The following is a 12647-nucleotide window of genomic DNA, read 5'->3' as shown; positions in this document are numbered from 1 at the left end:
TAACCAGATGTTAGCCATTCATTTAAAGACACACACACCAAAACCCATACCTTCATAAGCTTTTTACTGAAGGAAAACAAAATGAATGAGTAAGGTATCAGGGGGTCTAATTAAATTTCATAGGAATTAACACTGGGAATCATTGCAGACTCTGGATACCATCCCTGTATACTTGGACAACTGAACTATAAATATTGTATGTTTAATATTCTTTTGGAGTCATTGTCAAAAGATACTGAATAACACCCAACATGGTGCAATCAGAATAGGGCTTTCCCTTTGCTCATCCCTGCAGAAGCATCACTCTGCCCCAAAAGGTGAGCACACACTTAGATATTATCCATTACCTTTAAAACCCTGACCAACAGCACAATTATAACTAACAGTGTGGTGTAGTGGTTAAGAGCGGTAGTCTCGTAATCTGGGGAACCGGGTTCGCGTCTCCACTCCTCCCCATGCAGCTGCTGGGTGACCTTGGGCTAGTCACACTTCTCTGAAGTCTCTCAGCCCCACTCACCTCACAGAGTGTTTGTTGTGGGGGAGGAAGGGAAAGGAGAATGTTTGCCGCTTCGAGACTCCCTAGGGTAGTGATAAAGCGGGATATCAAATCCAAACTCTTCTTCTTCTTCTAACAGGAAAATCCTAGGCATGTCTATTCAAAGTAAGTACCAGTGACTTCCTCCCAGGTAAGACTATAGCATTGCATCCTAAACAGAGGTCTACTGGATCCCAGTATCTGATTAGGAAAGGGCTTTTTTACAAGAGCTGATGGGATTACAAAAATGTCGTGATTAGCTGGGGCAGTATTTGTAAGTCCTTTATTGATGCTTTAAATAATGGCATAGTGTATTTTTGCCCTTTTTTACATTGGTTGCAATCAGTACCACTGACTCTACTAGAGACAACCAGAAGATGAGCAAGTTGTTGCGTTTTACTGTCCTAACTAAAGAAAAACGACAGAGGCAAGTATTCAAGAATTATATTCAGACCTCCCTATCTGTCAAGCTAATCCTCTGACAATATAACAAATGGAACACATTTGTGGTTTAAATATGGGTTATTATAATAAAAGTGAAATGATGCCATATGGTCTTAAATCTTTGTAACAAGCAGTTTAACAATTATAGGCAGTGCAATATCAGTATCTCTTGCAATTTTGTGTTAGCAATTTCCCACATTTTATAGTTTGAGGATGTGGCCAGAAACCAGCCATCGTGCAACATTGCAGGGGAAAATGTACTTACTGACAGCGATGCTTCTGAAATTCTCGTCTGTTTTTCTGGTCTAATTTAAGCATTCCAAATGATTTGGTCTGATTTTCAAAGTAGATTCAATGCATCAGGAACCCCCAACTTTTAAAAACTCATTTTAAAAAACTTTTTACAAATCTTGCACATGCCTAGCTTTTCATAATTTTTGGCGCCTTCTTTCATTTGTGACATTTCCCTCTTCTGCGCTGCTGATGCATGGGGAAAAAAGTGGGAATCAGATTTGGCATGATTGCGAAGTATGATTACATCAAAATTATTTCTGTTGGGCATTTCACTGAAGCACACGTGCACTTGTCCCAGGGTCCCTGGTGGGAAAATTATGCTGTGTGCAAATGAATGAGTAATATAGATCTGCAGGGCTCCCACTGTCGGTCCTGAAGATGGATCTGTGCAACTTCATGAAATCTCCATAATCAGCAGAGGGAAACTTCTGCTTCTGTGTGCTGGGGTTGGGGGCGGTTGTAGCCATAAAATATAGTCAATAAACTAGTACATCAAACACATTTCTAAGTAGGGTTGTTCTTCAGTTGATGTAAATGTCTGTAGCTCTACTGAACTGCTGAGTTATTGTCATGAAGAACAAAGTTTATATTGCATGTTAGAAATATTAACTGGAAAGGGTGCCAACACTGGAATAAGGTTTTAAATGTTTTCGATATACAATATAGAACAAAATGATCGCAGAATGGAACCAGGGTCTTAAATAATTTCACCTAATCATTGTTATACACCAGTATGCTTCTCTGGGCTCCTTTGGGAGGAAGAGTGGGATATAAATTTAATAAATAAATTGATAGATTATGTTATACTAAGATGCTTGCCCCAAATATGGACTTCAGTGTAACATTAGAATTACTGAACTAATTGCAGGGAATGTTTTTAAGCCACGGCCTGGTTCAGATACAAGAGAGCTATAACCAGCATTAGCTTTGCTTCTTTCCTTTCCAGCACTTTTGAGCATCAGAAGAGGAGATTAGAAGCATCCACCTGCTGTTTTGATCACACCACAGATTTCTTCCATGTAGATGAAGTGAAAAGAAGTGTGCAGCCCCAAGATTTCTCATAGCTCATTCACATAATGGAGAACCATGGTTTCCCATTATATAGCATTACACAAGTGACAAACCCCAAGACCTTTTGAAATAAACAGGCGTGTTTCTCGCACCCTCCCAAATGGATCCACCAATGAATTTAACTGTAACTGCAAGTACTGTTTATTTTTATTTTTAGCACGCTTTTGAAATACTAGAGCTTCAGCAGGTCATTCGTGGGAAGGAAAAGAATTTTTCAGTGCTGCATGAACAGTGAGCTTCTGTGCATTGATTATGTAAGTCAGGTTCTCTTGGTTGACCTTACATATTATAGAAGCAAAGAATCATAGAGCTATGCTGTGAAGGACATTGGTCATAACAGAAATACTATTCAGGAAATATATCCATTGTACTTAAATTTTCATGAAGATGTCAGGGGCATTTATTTTTTTTAATATGATGTTCTCTGATTAATGACAATATTCTGCCTTTTGTGAAAGTAGCTGGCTACATCTACAAGCTTTTGTATAAATTACCTTCTGTAAGGATTTGCTCTTGGCTATAAAACCCAATTCCATGAAATGTGACATGTAATTAGCATACAAAACCTGAACAGATTTTCTTTTAAGTGAACATTAAGAATTTTTGTTTCCACTCACCTCCATGGTATCACTATCTTCATGGGTCTTTCCCTGATTTCTTGATTGCTCTCTCCTAAATGTTTTGTGACTCTACTCTCCGCATTGGCCTGCCTTTCCTAATATGCTGTCTTGGGACTTTAATCTGCTATCATTGATTTCAGTTTATATGTACATACATACTGACTACTCTCAGATCTCATTCAGAGCTTCCAAGTTTAGTATCTCCCCCTAAGTGAAGTGGCAAAGACAAAATTCTTAAGGCTTTCCACCCAAATTCTCTTTCTGCAGCCTGACATTTTCAGGGATTTGCACAGAGCCTTACAGGTGAGCCTTACTCACCTTTGGTTTCTCACATTCTTCCTCTCCACATATCTAGGTATCTAGGCCCCTGCCTCTTCAGCATATCCACAAACTGCCATATCCTTCATGTCTAAATCATCATCACTAGTGCTGTGATCCTCTCTCCCAACAATCTTGCTACAACCTTACCTTGTGATTGTCTCCTCAAGCCATCTGTTAAAATTTTCACTCTGATGAGGCCATCCCGTTTTCTCCCTGTGCTGGTTCTCTGGTTTCCCTGGAATACTCTCTCCCTCCCCATCTCCCCTTTCCTTCTCCACTTAATGTGAGTTTATACGTTTCCCTGCCAGTGCATGTGTGGCATTTGATAAACAGTCGTCGTTTTCTGAGCTGAAAGGGTATTTTAAAGGTGCATATAACAGGAATCAGATCCCCTTACACAGATGTAACCACACACAGGCCCAGTTCACATGCAACAACAGAGACCAGAAACGTCTATTTCGATTTGAGATTAACCACAGTTTAGCATTACACCCAAAGCCTTAACTGTGGAGAACCTTAATTATGGTGAGCGAAACAAGGTAGCTGCTAACTCATGGTTTGAAGTTGGCTTGTTTCCACTAACTATATTTAAGACTAACACTGGTTTGTCTGGGTTCAGCTATTTTTCAGAGCTGTGGTTAGTCAAAAATGGAAGGGAAAGAGTCAGATGTTGGGGGCTCAAGGGTTACTGTGACTTGTTCTCATAACTCTAAGCCACAGTTTAGTTTTATCTGTGAGCACAATGCAGTGTTTCCCTTAATGTAGTGGAAGTGGGGATTATTGGGTTGTCTTTGTCTTTATTATGTATTTAGTGTTTTTTTATATTGACATTTTGGGTTGTAAACAACCCTGAGATCTACAGCTATAAGGCAGCATACAAATTTAACAAACAAACAAACAATTTCAGAACAAAACCAATACAGTGGCATCTCAGTTTAAGAACAGTCCGGTTTAAGAACGATTTGTTTTACAAACTCAGCAAAACCGGAAATAGTGTCTTGGTTTGAGAACTTTACCTTAGTCTAAGAACGGAATCCGAATGGTGGAAGGGCACCGGCAGTGGGAGGCCTCATTGGGGAAAGCACGCCTCGGTTTAATAACGCTTTCGGTTTAAGAACGGACTTCAGGAATGGATTGAGTTCATAAACCAAGGTACCGCTGTACCTGTTTTAGAGTGCCCCTCCGTGTGATGAGCTTTCATGCTTTTCAGTAAAATAGGTTTGGGGCTCTGTGGGGCTTTCCCCATTCTCATCCCCCCCCCAATCTATTCTTAAGACATACAAAACTTGCCTCTAATCTGCACTGAATCCTAAATCAGCACAATTACAGTTAGTAATAGGCAGGGCAGCCAGTTGTAACGAAAGAGGTATTCTGTTTTGACCTCTTTGCATGTTAGGCCATTTCCCACTGATCACTTCTATAAGAACCAAAACAATGGTTCCTATATAATTGCCACAAACAACAGGGCAGTTGATATAATGTGTTTAGATGTTCTGGCCCTTTTAAATATTTTATTTTGGTTCTTGTGGAATTAATATTAAAACGACTTTCTTGAATATTCATGTATGTGTCCATATGTGTGTATGTGTATACAGGGGTGGGTGGGTGGTTGTGGGTGCGTTCACCCACCCACATATCTTTTACTAGGCAGCAGGCAAATATTATTGAAACCTGCATCCAGTTAATTCCAGAAGGAATTTGGTTTGTGTAGTATAAAGCTTTACATCTGCATTTTGATAGACACTATATAGAATGTTGTCATTTTCTTGCTCTCAGGCAGGCCTTTTTTACAGGGACAACTCACAGGAACTCAGTTCCAGCACCTCTCAGGTGGGCATCATTGCCATTCTAAGAGAACAATGGAGCCATTCATGGTGGGTTCCAACACCTCTTTTTCTAGAAAAATAGCACCACTCAGACATGTTGCAGGTAATAAGACATGCAGGATGTTAACACAAGCATACATACACACACAAACTCACAAGCACAGTGTAACACACATGTGCAACATATATTCTGCTCTAATGGCAGCTTTACCTGAAAATGCATTCCCTGTTAGAGAATCCAAACCTAAAAATTAAAGCAGCAGAGGAAAAGGAAAAGAACACAAAAAAACCTTTAGCACTAGTTTGAATCCAATAGGAACTTCTGTCATGGCAAATAATAATCAGCGTGTGAAATGGATAAGAAACTGAACTACAGTTATCTGGATCAATACACTGTAAGTTATACATTCAGCAAAAAAAAAATAATATGAATTTTTAAAGAAGTCAATAGAATCACTTTCACAATAGGTATTTAAAGAAGCCTTGCAATGGTTTCCTCAGTCATTATCCTGGCCAACTTTTTGAGATAGGTCACAGTTATTCTCAGACTACAGATGAAGAAGTAAAAATGTTCAACTCTGTCCAGTTGCTGTATTTGAACCCAATTCTTCCCAGTGCAAGTCCAATGTAACAGCCAGGCAGTGGTTCATACAGTTTCTTTTAGAAAAGCATTGCATGTAGTAGATGAGGGTTATTTGGTTTGTATTTGTAAAAATAAATTTACAGTCAACTGTAACAAGATCCTCAAGCTAGTATACAGAAAACAAAACACCACAAAAGGATAACAGGATCAAAACAAAACATTAAAAAACAAGAAGAGCAGCGTTAAAGCAATCAGTCGAAGATTAAAAACCAATAAATGCCAACTAGAATACATTTTTTTTCTGCCGGCATAAATATATATATATATATCATTCCTAAATTGTCAGGGTATTCATATTAACCCCCAACTCTGTTCTGCTCTGTTGCATGGATTCAGTTGTTGTTGTTGAAATATTCATATCCCACCTCGCCCACCTTATGTTATACTGAACATAATGTTCTTCCACATTGAACAGGTCAAAACTGGCAGGTTCAGTGCTATGTATTCTGAGACCTCAGAGCGGGTAGAAGAAACTTAGCCAAACCAATCACTCATGACTTACCAGCAAAAGAGGTCTTGACCCAGAAGTTTGACCCAACATGGTCCTTACTCTTCACTGCTCACACACCTTAAAGTTATGCAGAGGGGTAGAGTTTCCTCTACCCACTCTGATGTCTTCTACTGAGTGGAATGGGGCTTATACCCAGGTAAGTGGGTATGACTGCAGCCAAAATTATGTAAAATAGATGAACCAAAGGTGATTACATATTGAGGGGCAGTGCTGCATATTTGGATAGTACAGGAGTTATGCAAGATCATTTCCCTCCTACCCCATCAGTGACTGCAGACTGCTATTAGTTCCATCAGAGAAGTGGAGAATCAACTGTACTATTTGTGGCACTCAGGAAGATGTCAATTTGGTCAAATGTTAAATGATGCCTTGAAAGACTAATTTGTTGCTGGTTTGTACAATAATCAGATTCTGGAAAAAGTTACTAGCTGTCTCAATACAAACCCTCAACAGCAGTTGCCAGTTGTGTTATAGAACTGCAAATAAAGATTTGGGTTGGGGGTTGTTTTTACCTCCCTTGTAAATCATGCCTTAAGAAAGCTTTTACTTTAAAGGGAAAGGTATGAATACCTTAAAACAAACAAAACCAGTAAACAGGAATTCCTTAATCAGCAGAAGCCTGGGAAAAGATTGTGTCCATATTATTTGTGCTGGGAGGGACTGATGAGCCTGGCAAACTTGCGGACAATGCCAGATGGCAAGGCACACCACACATGGCACCTCAATCCATGGCAACAGCTGGGCATCAGCGAGGAAGGAGCTTAAGTGTTGAATAGGGAAATGGAAGTGATCAAGTTCCTGCCTCACATATGGAGTAAGAGAAAGCAGTTGGGTTGTGCTCCTGATTGAAGGAATTACCATATCAACCAGGTGGATAGTAGATCCAGTGATTCTGTGGGGAGATTCTATGACAATGAACATTCCTCTTCATTCACCCCGATTTGACTGTGGGGTGTTTATACATCATTCTTGTTGATCATTTGATCACTTCAATGCTTTTCAGTGCATTTCCATGTCACTTTCCTTATTGCAGAAAGCTATTTCTTTTTCCAAGTGGATTTATTGCATTAGGGAGTCAACGTTTTTAGTGCATTTTCATTGTGCAAACCTAAATTTTCTGGTATGTGCTTGAATCCCTTCTGAAAAATTCTGTTAGTCTGGAGGCACCCTGAACCTTCCTATCTTCAGATATCACAGTTCTGCAAGGCTATTTAAGTGGAAACTGGAATGTTTCTTATTTCACGTGACAAGAGGAGTAGAAGACCAGCCTGTTATCTCAGTCATGTCCATGAAGGCATGCTTGCCGAAGTAAAGTCCAACCCTGGCAAGAATGGAGGACTTCTGCTGGGTTGTCAAATTGCATAATGCCTGTATGTAGTATCACCCTATAAGGTAACTTTAACCAGACTTCCACAACTTGCTCATAAGAAGTCATCAGAAGCCCACATTCCCAGCATATCCACACTCCTGTCTCAGCGACATCTACGCTGGCTTGGTCACGTCCACAGAAGGGGAGATGGTTGGGTCCCCAAGGATGTGCTCTATGGGGAGCTGGCTTCCAGCACCAGGCCCACTGGCAGACCAACTCTATGTTACAAATATGTCTGCAAACATGACATGAAGGCTGGCAATATCAACCCTGCCATGTGGGAAACCCGACGACCTCAGTGCCTGGAGACAGGCAGTCAAGTCGTGTATCCAGAGCAGTGACCAGAGGAGTGTTGGTGTACCATGCTGGGCTTCATAGCCAACTTGGGAAAATGCCAGGCAGCTGCATTCTTCCCCCTCAAGTGCCCCTCGGGATGATCCATCACTTCTCTGTCCCGATTAGCTTCTGCGACATTTATCCGAAGATATGTGCACACAATACTGTAGCAGAGTCCAAGCAGAAACTAGGCATAGTGGTGTGGAACCTAAGCTAATTTATTATGTACAAGATCAAGTGTTACAGAACAAAGGAAACATGGCTCCTCTCTCCTTCTTCTCCGGGAGAGAACAGAAAAAGCAAAAGTACAACATAATGGAACAGTGCAAATGAACTTCTGTTCTCATGACTCCAATAGTATGGAATGTCAACACAGAAATGTGATGAAAACAATCACACATCAGCAGCAGAGAGAATGAAATTCCAACAAGGAGGAATCACACTTGTTGTTGTTGTTTAGTTGTTTAGTCGTGTCCGATTCTTCGTGACCCCATGGACCAGAGCATGCCAGGCACTCCTGTCTTCTACTGCCTCCCACAGTTTCGTCAAACTCATGCTGGTAGCTTCAAGAACACTGTCCAACCATCTCGTCCTCTGTCATCCCCTTCTCCTTGTGCCCTCAATCTTTCCCAACATCAGGGTCTTTTCCAGGGAGTCTTCTCTTCTCATGAGGTGGCCAAAGTATTGGAGCCTCAGCTTCAGGATCTGTCCTTCCAGTGAGCACTCAGGGTTGATTTCCTTAAGAATGGAGAGGTTTGATCTTCTTGCAGTCCATGGGACTCTCAAGAGTCTCCTCCAGCACCATAATTCAAAAAGGAATCACACTACTAGTAGCTAAATAATATGAGGGCCCATAGCTCCGTGTTTATGACCTCCTGGGCTCCATCCCTGACCTCTCTAATGGAAGTTCCTACATTGGAAGGGCTATGAAAGACCAATATTTGGACAGCAGCTACCTAAGAGAGCAGGAAATATTGTGCATGATGTCATGCAGAAGGGAAAACGCAAGGGTTGTTGTCAGCACACAAGCATGTAGTTTTAGCATCCCACGATCCATTTGCCTTTGTGTATAGTGTGCCAACATGCAAACTCTACATATGGTACGTGCACCAGGGATCTGGTTTAAATTTGATGCTGGCTGCCTAGAATCCCACATGAGTAAAGTTTGTTTGTTTATGTGTTTACACCTGCTGGAACATTTTAAACAAGACTTGCAGCACCTGCCTACCAGCTATAATGACGAAATAAAGATAAATGCAGTGGGGAGGGGAGCAAAAAAAAAAGAGACTGGTATGTGCAGGTTCTTAAGAGCAATGTAGCCGAAGCACTTGATTTTATGACTACTAATAAGGTGAGTGTCAAGATAAAGTAGCTCTAGTTTGTTTTACTACATGCATAGTTAATGTGAACACCTGCATTTCTCTTTCTCCTTGTAGCCAAGTCTAATGTTGGGCTGGAGTGTGTGTGTGTGTGGATAGGTTGGTGGTCACTTTTACTGCAAATCTCCCATGCAAAGAATTAATTGGCCTTAGTTCGTTCAAAGCAGCTGAGCCTATTGGGCCCACAAATCAGGCTACTTCCTCTTATTACTCTCACAAGCATGAAAGGATGCCATTTGACACCGCCTGAGGAGGGCAGTGGAAAGTTTTTCCTTAAATAAAGATAAATACAGCTTGCTGCAGTTCCCAGCTAGACGTCAGTATATACAATTACCGCAGTTAACAACGGAATGAAATCTCTGCTGTGTGACTATATATTAAGTGTTTGCTTTGGGGATTCTAGCAGCTTCCCTTGAGAGCCGAGGACCAGGAGAACCAACAATATTACTTGTTATTAAGCAAAATCTCTGAATTTGTTTAGCTGCTGCTCAATTAAGCAAACATCATCAGGTACAATACATGCCCCCGCATTTCATTTTGGCTAATACATGACTGTAGTTAAGCACCAGCCACTACGTTCCTTGCATGCAAAATTTGATAGTTGGGGGCGGGAGGAGAGGGAAGAGAGAAGAATAAAGTTGCAAACAGTAAGAGGGCTTCCTGTTTCAGCAAACAACCCATCCCTTCACAGCATGGATGTTATGGCCGTGGATGTAATTAGCCACCAGTTGTAAGAAGTTCATATTACAACAACATCATAACCAACAGCAAAAACTGCTGCAGGGCTTTCTAAACTTTACACAGTAGTTTTTAAAAGTCACCTTACATAGCTGTGCAAAGTTTCCCCACAGAGACCATCTTACGTTGCTTTCTGGAACATAAAAGGCAATGCAATTTCGGCATAACTTTGAGCATGAGGATGATACATGCAGTGGTACCTCGGGTTAAGAACTTAATTCGTTCCAGAGGTCCGTTCTTAACCTGAAACTGTTCTTAACCTGAAGCACCGCTTTAGCTAATGGGGCCTCCTGCCGCCGCCGCCGCCGCCGCGCCACCAGAGCACGATTTCTGTTCTCATCCTGAAGCAAAGTTCTTAACCCAAGGTACTATTTCTGGGTTAGCGGAGTCTGTAACCTGAAGCGTCTGTAACCTGAAGTGAATGTAACCCGAGGTACCACTATACTTGCCATGCTCAAGCTGTTACAATACCCACTATTTCAGCAGTTGACATAAATCACCCCTGTAATGCCCAGGCCATAATTATTTATATATATTAAAATGTAATAATTAGTATATTTATTGTACATGGGTGGTAGCTTGAAAGCATCAGTTGTATCTGCTGAAGTCTCTTACTGTGGTGAAAAATCTCATATGCCCAGAAGTGCTAATCTTTAAACACGGCATGCCTTCACTCCTTTTCTTTCTTTCTTTTCATAATTTTTTATCAGCTTCATGGTTGTTGTGGATCTGAACACTGAAATTCCCAGGGATTCTAATCCATTGCTGTAACCACTGTGCCACGCTGTCTTCGAAGAAAGGATTTGGAAGATAACTATAGATAAGATGACGTAAGAAGGTGTATTGCATGACAAAAGACTAAAGAAGTATCGACAAATTTAGCATATAGAAGACAATGGGGTTGAGTATATGTCACTATAATGTTCAGATATTTAAAAGGCACTTGAAGAAAAGTGAAGGGAAGTTTGTTCACAGTGTCCTCTAGAGCGGTGTGTGTGGGTGTGGAATCCATACAGACGATGCGTATTTTAAACATTAAGAAAAGCTTCCTATTTCGAGGTGCTCTCAGCAATGTAATAATTTGAAAAGCGAACTTGAAGAATCTCCTTCCTTGGAAATTTTCTAGGAAAGGCTATATAGGCACCTTGTGCACATGTTCTAAGTAAAAGATATGCTACTTTAGGGCAAGGATTTTTAGACAATGTTGAAGTCTAGCTCAACACGAGAGCATATATTTGGCATGTTTGGAGTCTCAGATTCAGTGCCTCTCGATAGCAAAGATCTCTGGGTGAACTAGTGACATCTTTTAAAATGGGCTACTTTTAAAATGAGGCTGCATTTTAAATTGCATTTTAACCTGTATTTTAAATTGGTTTCTCCCCCCCCCCCTATTATGTTTTTACTGTAATTTTACTGGTGTTAGCACCCTGAGCCCAGCTCTGGCCGGGGAGGGCGGGGTATAAATAACTATTATTATTATTATTATTATTATTATTATTATTATTATTATTATTACCTGTCAAGTTACATACAATTGGAACACTGTTTTGCTTTGTGCGTGGTATCCTTTCCCTATGGGTTTACCTTCCAACATACATAATTCTAACACCTTGCTCACTAGTTGTTTGTATGCAATAACATTTCTAGTTTTCTATGCAAGTGGAGTGGCATTGATAACTGCTGGTAGCTCCCAAGACGCATCTTAACGACAGCCTCTAGAAAAACGACTGGACAGATGTGCGAAAAGAGATAGCGGCTTTCTGTATCGTATAAAAGTGGAAAAGTATTATCATTTTGAATGAAACCAGCTCTGCAACGCCTGGCTATAATTTCCGAAAGGTATGGCAAGTCTTTGGAACCCAACATGAAGCAAAAGCAGCCTCACTTCTGGAAAAAAACAAAACAACGGATACTGAAGTTTTTGCATGCTACAGCTAGCGTGAAAGCTTTGCTACGGCTTGCAGAAACGCCTGTGCATTATTCATTAAAGGAGCATTTCTGAAGCAGCAGAAAGAGCACTTCTTGCTGTCAAGGCAATTCCCAAACCAAGTTCTAATCAGCAGTATAGCTGCTCCTATTCATCACAATTCTACTTTTGGGTCCCTAAAGGCTCCTGCCACATTTAGTAGTTTGGGGATGTACACCACACTGACCCAGCCATTTGCAACTCTTTTTCTTTTTCTTTTTCAAGGGTGGTTTACAATCTTCATGTGGATTAATTTTGTTTAAAGTACTGGTAATGAAAACCAATGCTATATAAAATAAAATGCTATATATAAAATGACTAATTTGTGGAGGGCAGATTACGAAGCACTAAAAGCAAGGACCCTGCAACGGTGTAGAGTGCTTCTGTGCAAGATTCCTGGCAGAAGTAGCTGGTGGTGTTAGTTTACTGGCAGTGGCATCATTGCTGGCAGAGCTGATCCGGTGACCCCACTTTATGCAACAACCACACCCCACAATTTTCATGTCACTGTCCCCTCTTCCCTTCAGGTAAGCAGCAGTGACCCAGCTGCCAGCAACTGAATCTTTGCCACACCAGGCAAATGACTTTTAGACA

General features: G+C 40.8%; 1 protein-coding gene across 7 annotated transcripts in view; it reads right to left on the bottom strand.

Moving 5' to 3' along the window:
- The window catches only part of DLGAP2 (DLG associated protein 2), a 403016-nt gene that overhangs the window by 145722 nt on the left and 244647 nt on the right, over positions 1-12647 (bottom strand). For 4 of the 7 annotated variants that reach the window (XM_053380806.1, XM_053380804.1, XM_053380808.1 and 1 more), the window contains one exon: positions 5323-5355. The exons of the other annotated variants lie outside the window; for them this stretch is intronic. In XM_053380806.1, coding sequence (XP_053236781.1) covers positions 5323-5355 — 33 coding nt within the window. The remainder of the gene's footprint in view (positions 1-5322; positions 5356-12647) is intronic. 7 annotated transcript variants of the gene reach the window in all.

This window comes from Podarcis raffonei, chromosome 3 (assembly GCF_027172205.1).
Source record: "Podarcis raffonei isolate rPodRaf1 chromosome 3, rPodRaf1.pri, whole genome shotgun sequence".
NCBI classification, from domain to species: Eukaryota; Metazoa; Chordata; class Lepidosauria; order Squamata; family Lacertidae; genus Podarcis; species Podarcis raffonei.
Note: the sequence above shows the minus strand (reverse complement) of the source record. Positions and strands in the feature narration are given on the sequence as shown.